Source organism: Amblyomma americanum, chromosome 7 (assembly GCF_052857255.1).
Source record: "Amblyomma americanum isolate KBUSLIRL-KWMA chromosome 7, ASM5285725v1, whole genome shotgun sequence".
NCBI classification, from domain to species: Eukaryota; Metazoa; Arthropoda; class Arachnida; order Ixodida; family Ixodidae; genus Amblyomma; species Amblyomma americanum.
Genome location: NC_135503.1, coordinates 108,427,768 through 108,451,182, shown reverse-complemented (window position 1 = coordinate 108,451,182; position 23,415 = coordinate 108,427,768). Strand labels below are relative to the sequence as shown.

The window sequence follows — 23,415 nt, the reverse complement described above, 5'->3', positions numbered from 1 at the left end:
AAAGCATGCACAAAGAGCTTATAGACAAAAACGCAATACAATACAGATATTACTTATACTTCGAACGAAGACAGCGCAAAAAAGGACAACCACAGAAGAGGACACGACACAAAGAACGCTTCTCTTCTGTGGTTGTCCGCTGTCGTTCTTTCCAAGTATGAATCACCAACTAGCCCACCACTTTGTTTTATTGAATTACTTGGACATTACGGATATCAGATCGAAATTTATTATCTACTTTGCTACTTCCCTTCAATGTACCTGTAGAGAAAGAACAGTTCGCAATAACAGCTTATGATCCACAGGTTGCTGTATTACTCCACTGTATTCAAGCCCAGTTGCTAATAGAATCAATGGATGAAGATGAGTATCTACAAGAGAGAATGATGAAGGTGAAGCAGCATGTGCACAGGTGTGAAAGATGAATTGTCATACAGCACTGGCAATGTTAATATATCATGCAAATAAAGGCACCGAAATTCTGATGCGTACTATATAACTTCATCTTAGTAGAGACTTAAGTCGTATCCATCCGCAGTGTGAGCCTTTTGACATATGATTGCCACCTGAAAAAAAAAAGGACATAACCTAAGCCAGCAATGCACATTGAACTCCCTGTACAACAAAGTGGTCTTTGCTCTGGCATAGTAACATTAAGTATATGGGGAAACAACCAGCTAACTACCGATACGTAGAATTGCTAGAAAAAAACAAGGATTTATGGACGAGCAGTGGGAGTTGCTTGGCTAGTTGGTTCACGTTTCATGACAAAGAACAACAGCACAAGGCAAAAATGTAGACGTGGAGGCCAGTGCCCATGTTTGTGGGAGTGGTTTACACAACTGCTTGAGTCTGTTCTTATCTATTTTTGGCCAGCATTTTATAATGAGTATAAGTTCCACACTGAGAAATGCGCAGCAATAAAATTCTGAAGTGATCTGAACGTCAGATTACACGCAATGGTATAAATCACAAATTACCTCTAAACTTTCCTCAACTCGCCCATCATCGTTGATGAGAAGGAAGCCAAGGAAACTGGAGCTGCCAGTAGAGGATCCATGGGACACCAGGCGACCCACTTGAAGTGCCTGTCCGCCTCAGCTGCCTGGACAAATTAAAATGATGTGAGCTATTAAATGTGTTGCTAAAAAAACATTTCAAGGTTGTGATCACAGCGTTTCTCTCAGTGCATTAAGCTTCACTGTACACATTCTCAGTGCAAGAATAAAATTTCATAAGTGTCTAATGCATATGCACAGGTACTGGTGAAATTAATTAATGCAATTTACATTTTCAATGTGGTTAAACTACATCCTGCCAGTTGCTGCTTTGCAATTGAAGTCACGACTGTGAATTATGGTTCAAGTATTGTCATTCTAGCAATATCTTACTTGGATAATTTCTAGATTTATTTCTTTCATATATCTTTCCCAGGCTGCACTGTGTATACTACTTCACAAATGCTGCTAGTACACAGTGAAGCCTGGTAAAGAAATGTAAAATAAATCTAGAAATTCAATTAACTACATTGTTGTTCTGGAAGGTGGTAAGAAATAGCGACGCGTACAGCAATGCTCTCAGCGCTGCAGGTCGCAATTTGCAAATAAAAATGACGAACAACACCTGTGTAACCAGGAAGACAAAGTTTGCATGCAGCGCCGTGCACGAGCGAAGATTCTAGTGCTGCGTATGCTGCTCCTGCCTGAGGACATTACTCTCGAGTCCTTACCACCTCAACAATGCATTCTCAAGATCGTCTTCCGCACTCCAGACCTGTGCGACGACGGCGAAGAGAATCGACGCGTTGCTCCAGCGACAACACATGCTACTGTCGCACATGCGAGGCTGACTTGAGCAGTTCAGCTGCACTATGAAAACAGCGCCAAGAACCCGATGGCACGAGCATCGTTCGGTAAAGGTCGCACTTACCGGTATTTCTTGTTGAGGTTTTCCATTTTCAGCTTCACTTGTTTGCTGGTGTATGGGCCTTGTCCCGGCGGGAGCCCGGCGTTCAGTTCCGCTACAATCGCAGCATATATCCGAGCGTTGCGCGTGTTACCGTATCAGATCCGTATCAGACGCGTATCGGGGCCGCGGTTGTTGAATAAAGCCAGATGACACAACTCTGGGAGGACGAGTCGTTCGGTGTTGCTGCTGCCACGGGCGCCGCCATCTTGTCGGTTAAGGTAGCAAACGGTGGTCAGCAAGCTCGGTTTGGGTAACTGTGCTTAGGTGGCGTAACTGCACTTTCGTTTGCCGTGTGAGCGCGGCTAACTATAGTTATGGGGAACCGTAGCTACCTTAACTGTGGTTAAGGTCGCCCGTGTAAATGCGGTATAAGAAAGCTATAACCGGTATGTGAACCCAGTATGAAGATGAAGCCATCTGTCTTGAAATAAGGGTCATAATGAACTAACGCCTTAGAGCTGCAACCTTCCCACTTGCCTGTCAATTGAAGAATCCTGTTTTGAAAACTCTCGGGGATTATAATGCTGCGTTGCTCCGAATGCCCTTTTGTGTTATTTCTCTGCGCATGCCATATAATTATGCAAAAGATAGCGCCCCCGGGCCCGCCACACACTCGTTTCACCAAAGCGTATTTGCAGCCTCAGCTCGAGTTTCCCGCGAATGGCGGCTTCGCAGCGGCTGGGGCTGTGGGTGTGTCCGCTGCCCAAGCGGGGACACGCCCTCGTTGACTTCCCGCCTTCGCCAGTGGCCGCCGCCTCAGCGACCGGTGCCGCCGTCCGGGCGAGGGCGGGAAGTCAGCAAGTGAGCGACGGGGACCCTCCGTGAACAAAGAACAGCGCGCTGGGCAGGACGGAGGGGTGGGCGCTGCCTGCGACCGCCCCACCCACGGTGCCGCTGCTGCCGCCAATGCGTGGTAGCCGCGTTTCTTTTCCTTTACCATCGCACCACAGGACGCATAGAAATCAACGAGTGAACAATGCCGCCATTTTATGGACACCCGGTCATACAGGCCGTATATTCTGTTACTATAAAAAGAAATTGCAAAAGGGCTGAGAAACTCACATGACCGACCGAATGCGTTCGTGAAGGTTTCGCGGATGACGTAAACGCTTCGCGGATGTCTCATTGTGTTTTACAATTGTACCTGTGACTTCGACACTCCAAAAGAATCCGCAATTGCCTGTCGACATTGCCCTACATTAGATTGTTTTGCAGGCAGGCGAGGCGAAGGACGGGCAACGCAACCAGAAAAGAAGGAAGAATAACACCAGCTTAGAGGGCTACAAGTATAAGAATGGGGTGGAGCGCATATGGCAGGTTCTCTCACATCATAAGTGGTAATTTACCAATATTCCTCAAGAGAAAAGTATGCAAAAGCTGTGTCTTGCCGGTGCTCACCTACGGAGCAGAAACGTGGAGGCTAACGAAAACGATTCGGCTAACTCAGCGAGCTATGGAAAGAAAAATGTTAGGTCTAACGTTACGAGACCGTAAGCGGGCGGAGTGGGCTGGAGAAAAAACGCGGGTTAATGACAGCCTAGTCGAAATCAAAAGGAAGGAATGTGCTTGGGCAGGCCATGTAATCCGAAGGCAGGATAACCGCTGGTCCTTGATAGTAACGGAGGGGATTCCAAAAGAAGGAAAGCGTAGCAGGGAGCGGCAGAAGGTTAGGTGGGCGGATGAGATTAAGAAGTTTGCGGGACACGGTGTGCGCAGCGGTCAAAAGACAGGGTTAATTGGAGAGATATGGGAGAGGCCTTTACTCTGCTGTGGGCGTTGTGAGGCTGACTATAATGAGATGAGAGGGCAAAGGGAATGGGGCCAAAGCAGTGAAAGGTATGAGGTGAAGCACGGGCGAGAGTGAAGCGAAGCCAAAGCTATATATGGATGCAGAGTACGCGGCCAATGGAAGAAAAAAACTGAGGAGGGGGCCTTCACAAAGCCAAGTGCCCGGGAAGCCGCTTCATCTCCCCCTTTTCGCTCTTCCAGTCTGTCCCTAATGTTTTGGTGTTGGTATGCTTTAGTGCGCGCGTCTGCGCGACCCGTAGCGCTGGCGTCTACAGCAAGGAGGTTGATAGACGGTTAGTCTGTCGCGCTAGCCCGCGCATACGCGCGCGCAGCGGTCCTAGATATCACCGCATGCTATCACGTGGCTTGATCACGAGCGGACCAGCTCTCTCCTTTTTGCTTTTTGTGACTGGGCATTCAGACTATCGCCGGACGCTCCCTCCTCAGTTTTTTCCTCCATGACGCGGTCATATGCACATGCCTCGCTGCACGTCACTCCCCTTCGGATAGGGCGCACGCCCGCGATCACATGGCCATCACGTGGACGTCCCCTCTAACAAGCATGAGCGGGGCCTACAGTGGGATACAACTCAAGAACGAAGCGCTTTTCCCCGTCGAAGGACCCCCTTCTATCCAATGGCGTCAGTGGATTCTCATCACCCTGCTACCATGACAATGCGGGGAGTAGTGGGAGATGAAAGGAGGTTGTCCCGTAGAAAGTATCCCCCTGCACTATCATGCCGCTCCCTACATTGTCACGCTAGCAGTCTCATGAGAATCTGCCGACGCCATTGGCTCGAAGGGGGTCCTTCGACGGGGAAAAGCGCTTCGTTCTTGAGCTGTGTTCGGCTATAGTTCGCGCTTCATAAGATATCGCGCTGACTTATCAGGTACCACATACACAGAACGAGGACAGATGAACGCGCTTTGTATGTTCCCATTCTGTGTATGTGGTACCTGTATAAGTTATCGCGATATCTCCAATACGTCGCCTCTATATCGCGCTTCGAACAATCATCGTGATCATCGGTTGGACGCGGCCTTTTATAAAAGTGACATCTCAGTGGACAAATTCTTGTTCGCCGAAAGGTATTCTGAGCATACCCTACCGCTTCGTGACGTTCAGTAATTAGTTGTTCACAAGTGTATATAAAAGTTAGCAACTTTATGAACTTCTTGCGGGTAGCGCTTTGGCAGCGAAAGAAAAATTTATTTCGAAATTATCGGCAGCCTCAAAAGGAGGGACGAAGCGCGACAAGCCTGAACCAGCAAGCTAGCGATGTGTCAAACGCGGACGAGTGATGATGTGTGCGCTGGTATATATGAGCTGCCCTGTTGCCTCCTAGTCTACAAGGCCACATGCCTTTCATCACTGCATATTTGCTGTAGCAGACATCGACCTTCGAGCTGCAGGCCCGATCGCCTCGGGCGATTTTAGCATTCACGAATCCTAAATTTCTCAGTCTTAACCAAGGCTTAAAGAGCTTTTTATCAAGTACGACACACTGTAAAAAAAGTGTGTAAAATTACAGGCGTTTTTGCAGAAATTTACTGTTGCCGCACGGAAAAAATCTGTTACTGGAAAAAACAGAAAGGTGATCAAGCAAAAAAACAGACATTTTCTGTTTTTGACCGCCGTGGTCTAGTCACGTGCGTCTCTATTAAGAAGTAAGCTACGAATAATGCACCTGAACACCTTAAAAACATCCGTTTATTTTTTAAAGCCTAGAGTGTAGTAAACTAAATTTTTCGCACAACTAGTACTATGTGGTTGCTTTTGATGCGGAGCTGCACTTCGCAAGATGACTTCCGCATGAAGAGGGGCTTGGTGTCTTCGTGCATCGATTTATTCGTTTCATTTGGAAAGGTGAGTGAACAAACAATCTCTGCCACTTGATACAGACGGTGTGATTTGCTTTGTGTCACCGGTGGAAATCTCTAAACTATATTGTAGATGTTGCGTGCGATGGAGGTGGATTACTGTAGCGAAATATTAAGGCATGGGCACATAGCTTGCATCTCACTAAATAGCGGGAAAGCCCTAGCCCTGCGTAACTTTCATCCTCCGCCTTGCGGTTTCAAGCTGCCTACGCTCCGTAAACTGTTCATGGTGAAGGTGCAGCTTTGACACGCAGTTAAAAGTTAAAACGAACAGGACGAGCGCTCACGCGCGAATCACTTGCCGCCGCGGACGCCGCCGTAGCGGCAAGCGTCGTGTGTCTATTCCATATTTCATTGTGCTAGCTTCTAAATCGTGCCGCGGCCTCGCTACCGCAACCACGCAGCCCTTAATTTTCATCGCATTCACGATTGCATCTAAAGGCCATCTGAAATCTTTGCAGCGTGTTTTAACGTGGTGTGTGCGTTAAATTTGAGATCTGCCAGGGCTCGGGTTCTCGCTTGAGCTTCGACTCGCGGCATTGGCCGCCGCGCCGACTGTCGTCATTCGGCCGGCGCACCGGCCACTCGCGCGAGCCGAACCAGTCTCGCGAGATTCCAGCCCTGCGCCAGCTTGTCGTTTCGAATGCAGCGGCATCGCATCTTGCTCACGCGGAGCTACGGCTGAGCGGAGGCCGTTCGGCTCACGGTATCTTTGAACTCACGAGTGTTCAGACTCTGCATGCGTACGCGAACCTTCGCGAGAAGACAAAGCTGCGGTCTTGGCCCTTGCCTAGCTGTCGACAAGCAACGTCGACCCGGAGGTGGATCGTTCGTTTCCAGCTTTGCGGTTGCTACGCGGCCTGCGCTCCCCCGTGTATTGCGGTGGAGCATGTCTTCGCCTCAGTAGGCTCGGCGGCCTGGTCGCCGCCGCTGTATCGGCATAAGCGTCAAATAGATTCCACACGGCTTTTGCTATGGCTGTGAAATATAATCTGAAAATTTTAATGTTGAATATGCTGTTTGATCTGTTTGTCGGCTAATGAGACTACCATATTGGACTATATCACGTATTACGGACAGTTCTGGACGGTGAGATGCATGTTATGCGGGGAACGGGTCGTCGGTCACCCGCACGTGTCAGTTCTCTTCGGAGGCTGGCGCAGAATTGCAAACGGCGTAGATGCTTGACAGCATGCTTAAATTACAATGAAATGAACACTACCTGAACTCGAGGTAGTAAAGGACTAAATACTGACACTTAATTACCGACCCTTAATTAGCGATAAACAATTAGTGAATAAAATGGCTATAAATGCTCCGAATGTAATCAGACGAACGGTATTTGACCTGGAGGTAGTAAAGGAGAAATGGTGACCTCTGATAAGTGACCCTTCATTAGTCAAAAGCAATTAGGGAATTAAATTACCAGAAAATCAACCAAATCAACAGTACTTGAACTTGACATAATAATTTAACAATTAGTAGTACCTGACTAGTGACCGCTAATTAGTGAAGAGTAATTAGTGACTTAAATAACCAAAATTCTCCAAATGTAATCAAATTAACAGTACTTGAACTGGACATTGCAGAGAACTAAATATACTTGTATTGAATAAAACTGATTACTTATAATCAGTTTTGGTCCAGTTTGGCTGAGGTCAATTTTTGGGTGAACCATGCTGAAATTTGGCGGTGGCCCGGGCACCAAATTCCAAGTTAACTCATGTTCGGGTCATGGTTGCCCTTGTTATGGCTATCATGTATAGGCACAGTGTCATCACTATGCTTGGCTAACTGGTATAGTGTTCCTATGCAGCTGCTGCTATGCAGCTGCTTCACAAGTAAGCAAGAGCAGAATTTTCTTGGGGTAGGAACCTCCGGATTAGTGCTTTCGCGCTAAAAAACTTGCAGAAATGCATTCACAACCTGAGCGGAAGGCTCCCGGCCTTTGTAAAGTAGTAGATACTAACTTAAGGCATCCGCAATCACGCTGCAGCTCAGTCAAGAGAGCCTGTAACTAAGCCAAAATAAAACCGCAATCATCACGCACTAGTGCATGGCCGCGGTATTCAAAGCAAATGCGACGATAGAAGTACAACGTGGACTAGCTAACACTGATCATCCATTTACTTTGCGTGACAGATGCATATATCAGAGAACAAGCCTAAATAACAGCTCCTATGTAAGGCACTGTTTGGGTTTCAGTATAAAAAAAGAAAACGACTTCTACCATGTTCAGGACAGGTGTGTTCAAGCTTATGTATTCAAATGCATGCTGTTCACAGTACAAATTAGTATCTACGGCGCTGCTATACTAATTGGTTGAAAGTCAGCATGCGAGGCATCTCCCAATTAATGATTGATCAGAAATTGTTCTTTTAGTTACTGCGCCAGCAGTTACAAGTGCAATGGCTATGAGGCTCCAAGATATCATCGAAGATTACATGACAAGCAGAGCAGCTCTGTTCCCAAATATTCCATTGAGGCCAAAACACCATTACCTTCTTCACTATCCAATGCTTATTATGCAGTTTGGTCCCCTGATCAGATTGTGGACAATGCGATGCGAGAGCAAACACAGCTACTTCAAGAAATGTGCTAGAAATTGTCAAAATTTCAAGAATTTAACGTTGACTTTATCTCAGCGGCATCAGCTTTTCCAAGCTTACAAGAACACAGGAAGCAGTACTGACGTTCTCGACAATGCATCTACTTTCATGATCAGCCTTTGCAGTCCTGAAATTCAGAACGAAGTTCGGGAAGTTGTTTCTGATGAAGGGGAAATTTTCTCAACACAGCAAGCAACTATTCGGGGTCTGTTGTATGAGTGCAAAATGCTAGTTGTAATGTCACGGCAGAACGGCGAACTAAAGTTTGGGGAAATACAGCTGATCCTGTCGAAAGATGCCCGGCATTTTTTTCTTGTAAAAACTGTTAGTACATTGTATGAACCAGGAATGCATTATTTTAACATCTTAAGTAATGACGGTCCAATCAAGTGCATTGAGCTCGACAACTTGCTTGACAACACACCATTAATCCAGTACAACCTTGCCCGCTGCAGTTATCCTGTTTTTGTTTTGAAGCATGGATTACTTGATGGAGTTTGAACTGTGTTTCAGATAGCTGCAATGGAGTTGGAACAACGAATTTCCAACTGGCTGCCAGCCCTGGACAAGGAGATTGTAGAGCTGACAGTCCAGAAGCTGCAGCAATGTGGTGTAGAGTCCCTGGAACATCTGAAGTATGTGGTTGAAGAGGATTTGCAATTTTTAAAGCCCATCAGCAGAAGGATTCTTCTTGAAAGGTTTCACTCAGCGGCTACGCCCAACCCACCAGTGTCACTTTCTCCCAACGACATTCAATCGCCTACAAGCACACAGTGTGCAAGCTTTTCTACACCTTGGGAGGTTTTCCCACCACAGCTTATGAAGGCTTGCCAAGAAGGGAAGCGTCCAGTAAAGAGCGACTTGAATGAAATGGTACGACTTGTGAGTGACCATATTCTTGCCATAAACAGGAAGCCAGGTCGCAAGATCTTGAGGGCCATCGCAGCTGAAATTGTGAGCCATTACCCGAAGACATTCGAGGACACCCTAAATGGGGCAGTAATTGGCTCGGGTATTGAGACACTCTTGTGGAAACTTGAAAACTGTGTTAACAACAAACGAAGGCCAAGCTCTGAGCAGACACATCAGTTCGAACCGGACGATGAACTGGACTTGAGTGTCAAACGAGTGAAGATTCAGAGAGACTCATATGGGTGTGTGGCATGGCAACCAAAGCTTCCATCTGACGAGACTGCTGACTCACAGGAGAAGAAAAAAGACGACTTGCTGTCGCAGTTCAGGCTTGCGTTTCCAGATGAGACCATGGTTGCACAGCTCATGTCAGAGACTTATGCATCACAATGTCAGCTTATCAATGCATCCAAAAATATTCGAGACATTGAGCGAAGCTGGCCATTTCTGTTTCAGGCAAAGCACCTGACCAACCACGTAAACATCTTGCTAGGCTCAAATGTTGCAAAGACTTTCGATGACTGACTAAAGACTGTTGGACGGCAAGTTTTTCGTTACGCACACAGCCAAGTAAAAAAAGAATGTGTGAAGTCTTGTCTCCAAGAAATAGAAGCTGCCAAAACTAACAGGAAGTCAATGGCAGTTGAATACGAAGCCATGCCACTACTACTGCTCGCAATCTTCAGAAGACAAAGAGCTGTTTTACAAGCTAACAGAGGTAAAAACTGATAAATGTAGTTTGCATTATTTCCTTGCAGTCGTCGCACGTTAATGCACAATGTGAAGTGTCCCATTAATTTATTCCTCCCAATAATCAAGTCAGCACTGCCTTTTATAACAGTAGTGCAGTGATTTTTTTACCCACGTCTCTAACATTTGTACTGAGATAACAGAAAAATCTGGAAGTTTTATGTCAACCTTGCCCATAAACAAAAATTTATCCTCAAAGCCAGCAGACTTGCTGCGGTGTGTTTTAGCGTGCGACGCAATGGTAACTCATATTTAAGTGAAATGGCCTCTGTGTTGAGGACTTAAGGCAACATTTTTCTTTTATTACATGCCGTTGACTGATCCTAATGCTAATGCACATGTGAATTGGATTTTTCATATAAGGAGATGGCCAGCGACGATGACTTGGGGGATCTGCCAAGCTGTCCTTTCATCTGCGCGAAAGGTAAGATACTGATGACTGACTAAAGGGGCAGTTCTTAAAAAAATTGCTGAAAAATGCACTAAATGGTGCTACCTTGTCCGAAATGCAAATCTTTATTTTATTAGACAAATGTATGCAAGATATTAAAAGACACTTCCCGCTGATTGAAATGCTTAATGAGTATTGCTGGCTCGATGTGCCTATCATATATAGGTCAATGCAATCTTCGTCGTTATCCCTTCCTCGTTATTCACTTATCCTCCTAAACCTAATGGTGATGGACCCACCCCTCTGAATAAAGACTTTACGTGTAACTGAAAGACGTAATAAAAAAAGAAGGACAAATCGAATAATAATGCTTCCTTCCAACTCTTTTCCAGGATGGACTTTTCTCAGACGAGGCCTTCAAGCTGCTGTTCTTTGCCCATTTTGCTTTTAACATCCAGTACCAGAAGGAGACGAGCCTGTGCTTGGAATTCACACAGAGGTAAGAACTGAAGCCAATGTTCACTCACCTGTACACTTGCCTGACGTCACAGCACGCCCTGTGCAAATGCATACTGCAGTCTGCCAATCTTCCAGAACCTTATTTAGAAAAGCGGTTACTACGCTGCTAAACTGAGTGTACGCGAAGAAAATGCACTTCAAATGAAAAGCTTTTTGAACAGTGTGCGTGTTCATCGAGAATATCATACTGTCAATGAAGTTTGCTTAAAGAGGTGAAAGTTGGCATTTCTTCAGTTTGGCATTGAACTAGCACTGGGACGCAATAATGCGAAAGATATTTGGTAGTGTGCTGTAGTATAGGAGCAGCAGCGAAGAAAATTTGCTTTAAGGTAGGGAGTTTTAGCGACATTGTAGTACAAGAAATTAATAATTGATTTACCATTGACTGACGTAATAACATGCCCTCATTATCCAGTCTCATTTTTGAAAATATGTGTCAAACAGCGAGACGTCATAAAGAAACCTTTTATCTCCATATTTAACAGTACAGCAGCAGCTTGGGATCACGCCTGTGTGCTGTCTATTAGTTCTGCTGCAAGGCTAATGCAAGAGCATACAGACAAGGATGCATTCTAGTAAATGTGAAGGTCTGAGATCAGGTATTTTGTTTGTTTTGTTATAATAAAGCACAACACCAAAAACAAAGCAAGTGACAAGCACGCAACTGTATTATAAACGTTAATTTTTTTTAACCTTTGCAGCCTTCTATTTTAAAAAGTGTGAGAAATGCGCCGGTGCTTTCTATTGTGCTGGATTGTACTGCAAAGTGGACATTATGTACCTCATAAGGATGAATAATTAGACGATTAATCAGCTTAAATTAGCTAACAAACTTTACTATTTCTGCTTTTTAAAGGGAAGGTTGTATTGCAAAATTTATCTGGCAACATCGAAGGTTAAGCTTATTTTTAAATTTTGTTACTCGGCAATGTATTTCGAAGTATCGAAGGAAACCTTGTTCAATTGGCTGGCCCACTTTACCTATCTATACAATGCCGTAACTGCGCATCGTATTCTTGCCGAAATCTAGTTAACTTATACATCATAAAAATACACTAACTGTGCCTGTACTTGCTGCATGCATTAGAAGTGCGAGAAGCGATTTTTCTATGAATATGCAATGGTGGAAAGCTGACTCAACGAGCTTTCGTATGTGTATTTTTGTTGGTCGATGTCTGGAATGATACTGCCATTTAGGAGTATTTAAAAACAGCTCATATTCAAAGTTGACGACCATCAATTTTGCAACATAACCTACCTTGCTTCTGAGATGAAAAATAGAAAAGTCAGTCAAAGTTAATTATGTAACTACAGATACATTTGAGGCACCTAATGTCTGCCTTGCTGTACAGTCCAGCTCAGAAGACCACACCGACGTAGCTAAGTATTTAAAGCATACCTTTAAAAGTGACAAAAATCACCCTGTATATAAAATATCAATCGGAAGGAAAAAAATGTCTCTCCCGCTCTTTTTCTGCCGCATCTCACACACACACACTTATGGTAATGGAATCGGGGTACGGATTTCAGGCTGTTTTTTATGAGAGAGGGGTGCGTCCTGACATGGCAAACCGTTGTAGCAAGGTAGGCAAAAGAGACCTAACGTTTTATTAAAGCACGTTTCTCCTTGTTTTATCCGTTCAATCCTCCTCCATTCATAGGGCCACATGTACTGTAGTGGCTATGAGTTCCTAGGGCGCAAAAGCTACGAACTAGTCCGACACTTTTATCATTACCCACTGGATCAAAACCTCACTTGTGGAGATGAAAGTCGATCTCAAGTAATTCAGTATGTGGTAGTAAAATGAGGTGATCACTGAGAAGCAAGGTGCTTAAATGACTTCAGTAGCATCCTAGATACTTCTGTTTCCAATGGTACCTGTATGACCGGAAACTCCAACACATGCCTCGTAAACAATGGCATTGTAGAAGCATCGTCCCAGCACTGCCTGTGAGTCATGCTGATCTGTGGTTGTTGATAAAACGAATCTTGCTACTTTATCGCTACGAGGAGCTTGAAAAGAAGGTTTGAGCAGCAGAGTGATGCCTCACAAAGCTAGAGTTTTATTTCTGGGTGGGAACAGGTAAGATATTAGTGTTTTTTTTTACTTAGCTTTTACCCCTCACAACGTAGCGGATCATATATGAGACCTGATTTTTTTAACACATCCGCCCTTGTCAGAGTGGTTGTGCAAGTGTAGAACGAATATATTTTTGTCTTTCAACTATAAAAATTAAGTTTTTGTGCCTGGTCGTTAGTGATAGCTCGTGGCTCTTTGTTTCAGGGCTATTGCAGGTATTAATCCTGCAAGAGGAACAAAGGTGCAAAAGAATGGCGGGAAGCAGCACTGCCTGTCACCAAGAGTGGCTGCACTCGCAACGGCTTTGAAAGACTATGACTTTTAGATTTTTAGTTTCTGTTGCTTGTGTTGTATAACATTTTATTATGTTGGGCTCAGAAATAGTCTTCGAGCTATAGAAGACTGCTGATGCTGATGTGACTTTCGATTTAATAAAGTGTTCATTCATATCAAGCTGCTTGGCTTTTGGTTCTCAGGCAATGCTATACTGATGAAAATCAGTGTTGTGCAAACGTTTCATATTTAGATATTCTTAAATTACTTCACGCAACTTCCCTCAAGCAACGAATTATGTAATATCACACTTTCATTGGCATAAACGACGCAAAGTTCGTATTTGTAATTTAATGAGCCCTTGTGCTTGCACAGAAACCGTATTTTGTGCGGGAAAAAAAATTGTAATAAAAGAACAACTAATAGTAAACAGAACATTGCAAGAATTTCAAATATATTTTCTGCAAACCAAAAAGAAAATTGTGTGTAAATTAACAGGGCAGCCAAAAACAGACAACTAAACTCAATTTGCGGTCACAGATTTTCTGTACATGCTAGAAAAGAAACATTGTAAAATAACAGAATAACTGAAAACAGAAAAGTGAATTTCACAGATTTTCTGTACATGACAGAAAAGAAACACTGTAAAATAACAGAATAACTGAAAACAGAAAAATGAATTTCACAGACATTTTACAAGCTTTCAGTAAATAATGAGAAAGAAAAACCTGAAAATCACAGACTTGCTTTGAAACAGAAAATGAAATTTCACAGAAATTTTACAGGGATTTTCGGTAAATGATAAAAATCTAACATTGTAAAATAACCGAAAAACTGAAAAACGGAAAACAGAACTGTACAGACATTTTCTGGCAGGACAGCTGCCAGAAAATGTCTGTTTTTTTTGGAAAAAATTTTTTACAGTGCACTGGGCTTGCCTCATCAGTGTCAGCAGAGGGCTGTGCAGTTTGGCGAAGCATGTGCTTTCGTCAATACTCGCCATAATTTCTGACACCCAAAATGTTCTCTTATGTATAAGGCGCAACAGAGAAATCTGATATAGCAGTAGCAGTGGTGATCACGGCGGGTATTTGCCGAGATTGCTTGCTTCTTTCCTATCCTTTGAAATTTTACCATCTGTCATTCAGGCCCGGTTTTGATAGCGCAGGGAGTGAGTGACGTCATTTGGCGGCTATTGTCTCAATATACACCATCCCTGCCAACTGTCACGGGGAAAAAGGCGAATTGAGAAACAGAAGCTTACATGATTTGGGCACACTGCACATCCGTGTGCGCATCAAAAAGAGCTTGTAAATTCAAATTTATAACTACATTACTTTTGGTAACTACGTGCTATGCAAGGTCATTGCTTTTTGTGAGCGAAATAATAGCATAATTTATGTAGAATTTCGCAATTTGTTGAGAGGAATGATGGACGTAATTTTACCATTTACGTCATGATATCGTGCAATCTGACGAGATCGCCTACAGCCAGTGGAGCCGCATCCCGGTGTCTGGAACGGACCTGAGCCATTTCATTCGTACAGTTCCAGCTCGTGCCACGATGTGTGCGTAAAAGTACGCGCCAGCGAGAGGGAAAAAGAAAAAATGGGGCTCACGCTTTTCCATTGTGGAGTCACATTTGGTCGGCAGGTGAGGGCCCAGCCGAGCCCAGGGCCAGTGAACTCTCTGCACAGTGGAGAAAACATCGACAATGCATCGTGAGATGAGAAGCTATGCACGCAGGGAGCAGGTTTACCGCGTTACGTAAATGAGTATAAAGCACGGTTGTGTGCTCTTTGTTGCAAATGACGGGCAAGGCACAAAAAAACATTTACGTTGCCACGCAGAATGCGCGTCTGCCCGGTACATATATTGTAACTGAATTTCTTACGTTTTTTTTTGTTTCAATTTAACAGTCGAACGACGGCTGTGACGCCACGGGAGATGTGGGGAAACACAGACGCGACGTGAGGCATGCAAAATGTGCATTATAATAGCCATTTGCTGCGTAGAGTAGCGACTTCAGCGGGAGATCCATTCATGGATATAAATTGTACGCCATTGCAAACAAAAATTGTTTAAAATTTCGGTGTGTAAACTGTTTTAGCAAACACCATAAACCGATTTTCAGCGAAAAAAGCCCCCTTACATTGCAGGTATTTTTTCGAGTCCCAAATATTTCCCATAGTTTTTCTTTTGAAGACTCATCTCATGACCCTAGAAAAAAAAAAGAACAAGGCTTTGCTGACCACACACCAGAAGCAATTGAAGAGGAGGTCTGAAAGCTTTAACTGGAGCGAAGCAAAGCGTTTTCCCTGTAGATAAACTCAACGTCGTAACAAAATGTCTCGCTTAGCCGATGCATTACACCACATGCGGCTTTCAACCGAACTGATATACAGTGCTTGGTCACCGTAATTCCTTAATTATGAATGATATATCATGGATCTGACTGATGCCAGGTTGTAGATGTGCTATTCAAGCATGCATGTATAACCCAGTGTTTTACTATTTCTGGCTGTACATTCAGCATGAGAATGCAAGTTATTTCTGTGCAGGGCGTCTGTGCGCAGTGCTTTGATCGAATTGCAATGTGGCCGCCTGCAGTAGGTGTTCGAGGCATGCATCACATTGGAACTCAGTTGCATTGAAAAGCATAATCATGTGCGCAGCATCTGCGCTGGAAAGTTACTCGAGAGAATTTTAAAGCCGTGATCTGTGTAATTCTGACGCCACTCGTATACATAAATCGATAGCGATAATGTTTAGGTGGAACGGGGAAGACAGGGCTGGTTGTACCCACACGGAGAAGCCTTCCGCGTACTTCAGCGCTTGCATGTGCTAGAAGTTGTCCATGGGGATTTAAACTGCATTTTATTGTCCTCCGAAGAAGGACCACCAGCTGAGCGTGTTGGCAAAGATTTGTCATTTGATAAAACCCGTGCAAACAGGATGGCTCTTTTTCACTATAAACTGCTATCACTAGGCACATCCGTTCTTTTATTTCCCCATCGCACTTTGAACCTACAGGTATATGTCAGGTGATAGATTGGTTTTAAATCAATCGGTACATGATTCAGCAGTCATCGGAACCTGGAAACGCTTAGTCGGGGCTACTTTATTTATATTTAAAGTGAACCCTTACAAAAATTTCTTTAGACTGCCTGTAGACTGTTGATAGTCTTCTGTCTATAAAGTATCTAAACTCACAGAACAGTCAATAGGCAGTACAAATCCTATAGACTGTCTATAGTCAATGTTTAGACGTATACGGCCATACACTTTTAATAGAGTTTTGTCTATAGACAGTATATAGACTATGGATAGACAAAAAGAAATATCTAGGCAATAGAGTCTCTATGAAGTCTATAGACTGTCTATAGACCATTTTTGTGAGGGAAGAGAGCACAAAAAAAAAGCATCGATATAGAACCATCTGAAGGAGTATTGCGTTCGCATCGTAGTAAGAATGTCTGATGTATTGTGGTGAGTCAATCTGCTTGTTTACGTTTTCAAACCAACTGTAAGCTATATACGGAAGCTTGAGGAACTACGTTTTATAGAAATTTGCCGACCATAAGTAACAACAAGGAGTAAGTTTACTGCCGAAACTGTTTTCTTCGCTTGGAGCAAAGCTCGAAGACTACTACGTAGCTTACTAAGAAATCGATTATTAATTAACCTGTGGTGGCGCGTTAGCATTGCTCGCTTTGAGGTGAAGAAGTGAAAGCAGTTGCGCGCAGTGGCTGGAATAAACAAATTTTGCCACAGCAGTGTGACAGTAAATGAGATCACTGATAATCTCGCAAAGGCTTTCCTAAGCGGCCCCGTGTTGCCGATCATCCCGGCTACAGCCTACATTACAGCATCTAGATTTCGGCGACATGCGTTTTTAATCACGCAAGACACTACACTTTTAACATCGGCGGAATATCAGCCCCTCAGATATTCTTGGAACAGGAAAGTTTGTCGATCTCGGCAGCTTGAAGTATCACTGACGAGGCTGCGCTGCCGCATCCCCCCTCTAAATTTCTATCTACACAGGTCTGGATTGACGATATCTTCTCTCTGCTCATTTAACCGTGAGCCCGAAATTATTGACCATTTTACGCTCTATTGTCGCCGATTCACCACTTTGAGAAGAAGGTGTCTGGAGGAGCCCTTGCAGGATCTTGGCCTTAGTTTGAGCAGCCCGCTCTTGCTATCATTTGGCACCACCACATTTGGGTTCAGCCACAGATCTGTTTGTACCGATGTTCAAAATTTCCTGATATAATCTCATCGACTGCCTTGCTAAATGTTAAAAAAATTTCTTTTCTATTCGTTATTACATTTTGACTTAATATTTCCTTTTTAATCACCGTCTTTTTTATTATTATTATTTATATTTTTAGCGCATATATACCCCCAGTGTGGGTATGTGCAATCTTTTGAAAGGATAACAACTACAACAGTTTTGCCTACAGCTCTTGCGGAAGCAACATCTTCATCTAAGCTGTTGACCTGGAACATGGACAACAACGTTACATCACATGATGTTTCCCAGGTTATGGCCTCGCCCTTCCTCTCCGTTGACGTCTACGCTCTCCGTCTTCCGATATTCTGGGCGCAACATCTTCACGTATTGTCCTTACAGATCTATTATAGATCTTGCACATGGCACCCCATCTACATGCAAGTATAAATAGATAATTAGAGAAATGCAAAAAAAAGAACTAAAGATGTTATCTAAAGCGCTCTTATATATCTCCGGTATATCTTGTTAGTGCTTTCTTATGGTTGAACTTTGGCTAAAGTATGTTTATTTTTACTGATTAACCAGCTCCTTAAAAATTTATCCTTTATTATTGCGCGAAAAGTGAATTTGCCTCTATTCATGCAATGCTCGATCACGTCTTTTTTTTTTTTTGCTTGGGCTCATTTTAATTTTTTTCATGCAACATGTCAACTCCGCTGCTTGCTATACGGGTGACAGGGCCGTTAGGCAGTGTATGCCTTTTGCCGGGTCAGCTCGGACATTATTCTTGTTGTCTCAAATACATCAGTAATGAATTAATTAATTGGTAAATTTAAAACGCCAAGACCAAAATAACCTATTTTTGCCCGTGTGCGATTTAAGGTATCTACTAGATTTTTACAGACATTGATGAAGATATCAGAGTTTCGTCGGTTCAGTCCTGGTATTTTGAACTTATTCGGTTATAGTTAACCGCGTAAGAAATGCCTAAGGCAAAAAGAAGTTCGGATATAATCCATAAACCTTTAGTGTCTCATCACTGGCGGTCTCTACGTTGCAAAAATATAAAAACTCCTTGCTGCATTAAGAAAAATAGAAAAAGCTTATAATTAAAGTTAGCATATGGCGATGTAATTTGGGTGCCTGCAAAGGCCAATGATACAGCACAAACACTGAGTCACATACCCTAAAGGGCATTTTTTTATTAAATAACCAATAACAAAATGTAAAACTTTTCCATCAAATTGGCAGTGAAGCCGTAATAAAACAGTAAGATCTTGCTCTTCTGCACTCATTAGTATAAGATTTTCCAGTGATGTTATCTTCCACAAGGACTCCTGTTTCTTTGGTGGCTGGCGTTTTAACCTTGATGGATACGTTAAAAGAGGGTGTCACGGCTGTAATGAAAGCTGTTTCGCATTTTTAAAATCTAGTATGCGATACGCCAGACATAACAGGGTTAAAGTTTGCGACACTAAGTCACAGTTGGTTTCTCTTTCATTATTTTTTTTCTTTTCATGAAACAGTGCGCAGGGCCTTACGAATGACAGAAGTGAAGAAGGTACGCCTCATGTTCCTCATATAACACACTACTACACTGTAGCTGGCCTAGTACTTCTGTTACGGCGCCCACCTCAAGTTACTTTCAGACGCCAATGCACAGAACTAACTGTCACAAGACACGTACGCTATCACAGAACAATGCAACATCTTGGTTGCATCGTCGCCAGCATTCGTTTCCATTGTTTTAAGAGCAGATGACTGTTATCTGTGCACAGGTGATTTGTGGCCGTTCTTAATTAACACTGGATCATCGTACTGCTGGAGCCGAAACGAAAGTTCTAGGAGAAGAAATATGTTTAAATTAATTTAATTGTCAATACTTATTCTATTTCGTCATTCCTTATTCTACTTCGTTTTATTAAGAGCATGAATAAATAGTCTAAAGAGCATTGGAATATATGACGTCAGGTTCCGTGCTTTCTAAGCAGCCGCACACAGCTATGAAGACCTGAAAACTTAGAAGTCGTATACGCGCTTAAAAAAATATACAGCAAGAGAGATGACCTGCATCATGTCCAGCGTTACTGGGCAAAAATTTTTAATAATGCAATATTGTAAGCTACCGTTATTAAAGTATTGAAGGCAATGGTTCATTCTTGCGATGCGTAGCCAAATCTTTCTTTTAAATTTTTTCCAATCGCTCGCATCAAGAAGTCAAGACTGCCGGAGAAAACCAATGCGGGGGTTCTTTTTTTTTTTTTCACGATAGCAGAAACGTTAATAACAAAAAAAAACATGCAAACTTGCTCCCGGGACATGTGCGGATATATTTATTGTTATAATGTAGCCTTGTAATATGTGAAAAAATTGCGTTCAAACTCTTCCCTGTTTGAAAACGCCTTGGCCCAGTATCGCTGTGTATGGTATTTGGCGTTAATATTATTTTTTCGCTGTCTTCCTGTTTCTTTTTTTCCTTGAAGGACAAAATTACTGGCAACTGTCGGGCACAAAATTCCAATAACTTTTTTTTTTCCTTCCTCCCGTGCACATTTACGTGGCAGAGCTGCAGGGAAAACAATGGCCTCATGCCACCTGTCAGTGAGCATGCAGATCCATGTGCAGTACGCCCTCTTAAGCAATCTAGCAATTTGGAGAGCAGACCCTCTATCGCAGCGATGACAACCCGAAAAACTAGACAGCGTACGTCCATTGCGCAATGGATGTGCAAAGAAGGAAACCAGTTAATCAGCCCGGAGTGCTTGAGTTCGCAAGTGTGCACGTATGCGAATTCTCTCGTGCTGTTTTACTTCGTTAAAGTCGCATGCACTTAACTATAGGTGCAATGAATTCCTGTCAAGAATGAAGGCAGGATAGTGGCATAAAAAAAAAAAAGTGTGTACACCATACTTGTCGTCCAAGTGTGACTCATTGTGGCCACTATAGAAGACATTTACCGACATTTCACTTTTTGGCTGGTTCCAAAATAAACCGAATTATAAGTATTTTATATCCGAAAAATTGCTAATAGGTTTAGTAGCTAAGTTCCACAATATGCACCCGAACTGAAGACAGCACAGTAATGCAATTTCTCTTCTGCTGCTTTAAACACATCGCTATTCGGCAGTGCGTCAACGATCAAGCTGCGAAGATGTGATAATATAGAAGCGTGTGTGGTATGTATGAGCCCACTGGGGAGCTAGACAAGGCGAAGTGGCCAGCTGCGCCCATCGACTTGTGCGCTTTTTTTGATAAGGACCCGTACATGTGCGATTATGTCAGTTACAAGGAGGAGGAAGAAAGGCAGGGAGGTTAACCGGAAGAATAACCGGTTTCCTACCCTGCACGGGGGGAAAGGGGTGAGGGGATTAAAAATGAAAGAAAAAAAAAGAAAAGCAGAAAATTGAAAAGTCAGTTATAAAGCTAGAGATTAAATCGGAGTGGCCCTCGCAGTGTTGAATTATGTTTAATGTGTCGAGAACACCGGTATACGTAACTATATGAGATTACATTCTATGCCCCTCTAGCACTAAAACATAAATTGCAGCGCCATTACATTCAGACTTCATATAAATGAACTTGCTTTTCTTGTGTCACATCCAAATGTGAGAAAAATGCTCAGTATGATGTTGGCTGACAAGCTTAACAACCTGTGCACAGCAGTGTAGCTGATTTCTCGCTCCGGTGTTTTATACATGCCTTCCAGTTGGCGTCTACTTTTGGTGCTGCGCGTGTATGTTTGATGCGAATGAGACGGCATATATATCAGTAACGCATCAGCGCACTTTTCGTCGCTATGCCCTTCTACTATTCTGGCGTAGTAAAGCATGTGTAACATTTCTTTTCCAGCACAAATGGCATTTCTCAAGCTAGGACTGAATAAGAGAAGCGTTCTGTGTATTGAAGAAAGCAAGATCCGCATGGCCACGCATACCTTCTTATGCGCAACAGGCTCGGAAAACTCCTCCCTGACGTCGACACAATAGAAGACCGTAACGTCTCAAATGTATATGTAACATTGACGACTGGCGGTATAAAATTAGCGGTCTACAGCTGAACTAGTGTCCCCCGTATACAGAGGCAGTTGTGTCCAACATGAACCGCGACCGAGCATGCTCTAGTTGGTGGCGTAAATACTTCTGCAGTCACAAAACTAGAAAAAAAAATTATTCACGCATAGGTGAGAGCGGAGCCAGTGTGTAAGTTCAGTGCCCTGTTCAGAGATAAAGCAAAAGTGAATATCAAAGGGAATAAAACCATGCAGTAAATTTTCAAGTGCTAGTTGGTCTGATCCCGCGTCAGAGAGAGCGAAGCGAAAGAAAAAAGACGAGTCACAAAAGCGACCTACGTTCTCGAGCGGCGAAGTGACCCTTAGATCCTCCGTGGTGGCGGCTGTCGGGCCGGAAGGCTCCTGGGACGAACGCAGTGATGGTCTCCGCAGTAATGGCTACGCACACCGACCCGCTCGTTGTCTGTCCGGCACCGCTTCGAAGTCACGCTCGGTTCCGGGCGATGGGGATGACACTGGCCGCCGGACGCGGCGCACGTCCCTGGTGCGATCCACGCCGGCAGCAGCAACAGGAACGGCACCAACGTCTTCGAGGAGGAGGCATGGGCCGGTCAGTGTTGTGCCGCAACTGGCGACGCTCGCGACTTCGGGCGCCCGAGTGACTCGAGCCAAGCCGAGCCAGCGAGCTGCCTTCCCGAAAAACTGGCTTCCCACCCTCGCCTGCTGGCCAGCGTCCCCACCTCCTCGACCCGCTAAGCATCGCCTCTCCCCAAACGGGAGCTGCCATTTTGCCCGCGGATCGGAGATGCGAGGGCAAGGGTTCCCGACGCGGCGGTTGGAAAGTGGTGTGTTGACGGGAAGGGGGGAGCGTGGGTGGGGATGGCGGCCAGGCTTTTAGGTTTGCGCTGGTTTCGGTTTCCTGACTGCCACCGCCGCCGACCAAGCCCTCGCTTCGCCCGGCGGACCAGCAGCCGCGAGGAATCACCTTCCTCTCCTGGCTCGGCGTCATCCCTTCCCAAAACCCGGCACACAAAACGCAAAAGCGCTGCGCCGGCCGCTGTCCCTTCCCTCTCGCCGGGGGTCGGAGGAGCGACGCGGGATGCGCGCATGCGCCGCGCCGTGAGCGCCTCCTGATTGGCTGCCGCCGGGCCAACGAAGGAGGGATCATCCCGTCTGCCCTTTGGCGGCGCTGCCTGACGCCGACGGCGCCCGGCCTTGCCTTTGAGCGCCACGCACGAAAAGCAAAACGCAGCAAGGCACAGCGGGCTCCCACGTTGGGCGCCACCGAATGAGCAGGTTCTTCGACAGTGCGGAAAAGCGATCCCACCCATGCCGCGTCCTCCTCGCGCCAGCCGGTGGTCGCGCCGCGAAGTTGGACGGGCGAAGGGAGGGGAGGAGGAAAATGGCGTATCCTGGCGCGAAGAAGAGGGAGAAGTGGCGTTTGAAGAGAGCGGGAAAGTGACGGGTTACGCGAGCTCTTCTTCCGACCGGCTCTTCGGCTCGACTCGTTGCGAAGGGCGGTAAGTATGGATTTCCCCACCCGATGCCTCGCCTTCCTCCCCCTTGCTTTCCCTCTTGTCAGACTCTGGCATTGGCAGTGCCTCAGAGCCGAGCGTTCGACCACTCGCTTCTTCCGGCAAAGGTGCCGTTCCTGAGAACCCGTCCAGTCTCCTGACGTGGCGTGCGCCAAACGGCACATTTGGACAGGCTCGCGTTATCGTGTCCGCTGCTTTTTCCTCCCTTCTCCCACGCTCCTCGCTGGAAACACACTCGTGTGCACACGCACTGGCTCCTTTTGTTTGGCACCGATTGGGGGCAGAACGAAGTAAGGAGACCTCTAAGCGACGGTGAGAATAAAAAATAAATCAACACACACGTAACATTCGGCTCCGAGGTGGAACCACGGAGACGTGCGCGTTTATCGAACTTCGTGGCACCGAGCGAAAGCTCTCGCGTGTCGGTACAGGCTGTGCCCGGTTTGTACCCAATCTGTG

At 44.8% G+C, this 23,415-nt stretch overlaps 2 protein-coding genes across 4 annotated transcripts in view; one reads left to right on the top strand and one right to left on the bottom strand.

Moving 5' to 3' along the window:
• Positions 1–22,109, bottom strand: part of dsf (nuclear receptor dissatisfaction) — a 57,475-nt gene extending 35,366 nt beyond the window's left edge. The window contains exons 1-2 of the mRNA XM_077630111.1: positions 21,761–22,109; positions 14,792–14,861 (exon numbers count right to left, since the gene is read on the bottom strand). Of these exons, the coding sequence (XP_077486237.1) occupies positions 14,792–14,801 (10 nt within the window). The 5' untranslated portion in view covers positions 14,802–14,861; positions 21,761–22,109. The remainder of the gene's footprint in view (positions 1–14,791; positions 14,862–21,760) is intronic.
• On the top strand, positions 5,264–13,352 carry LOC144099469 (uncharacterized). 3 transcript variants are annotated; one of them, XM_077632800.1, is made up of 5 exons: positions 5,265–5,623; positions 8,760–9,876; positions 10,272–10,332; positions 10,692–10,798; positions 13,104–13,352. In XM_077632800.1, the coding sequence occupies exons 3-5, from the start codon at positions 10,288–10,290 to the stop codon at positions 13,222–13,224; spliced, it is 273 nt and encodes a 90-aa protein (XP_077488926.1). In that variant the 5' UTR covers positions 5,265–5,623; positions 8,760–9,876; positions 10,272–10,287; the 3' UTR covers positions 13,225–13,352. The 3 variants fall into 3 exon arrangements, 2 of the variants coding, with proteins under 2 accessions (XP_077488925.1, XP_077488926.1); XR_013307404.1 differs by lacking the exon at positions 13,104–13,352 and having other exon boundaries at positions 5,264–5,623; positions 10,692–10,713; XM_077632799.1 differs by lacking the exons at positions 10,272–10,332; positions 10,692–10,798; positions 13,104–13,352 and having other exon boundaries at positions 5,264–5,623; positions 8,760–9,998.
• Positions 22,110–23,415: the final 1,306 nt, after the last annotated feature.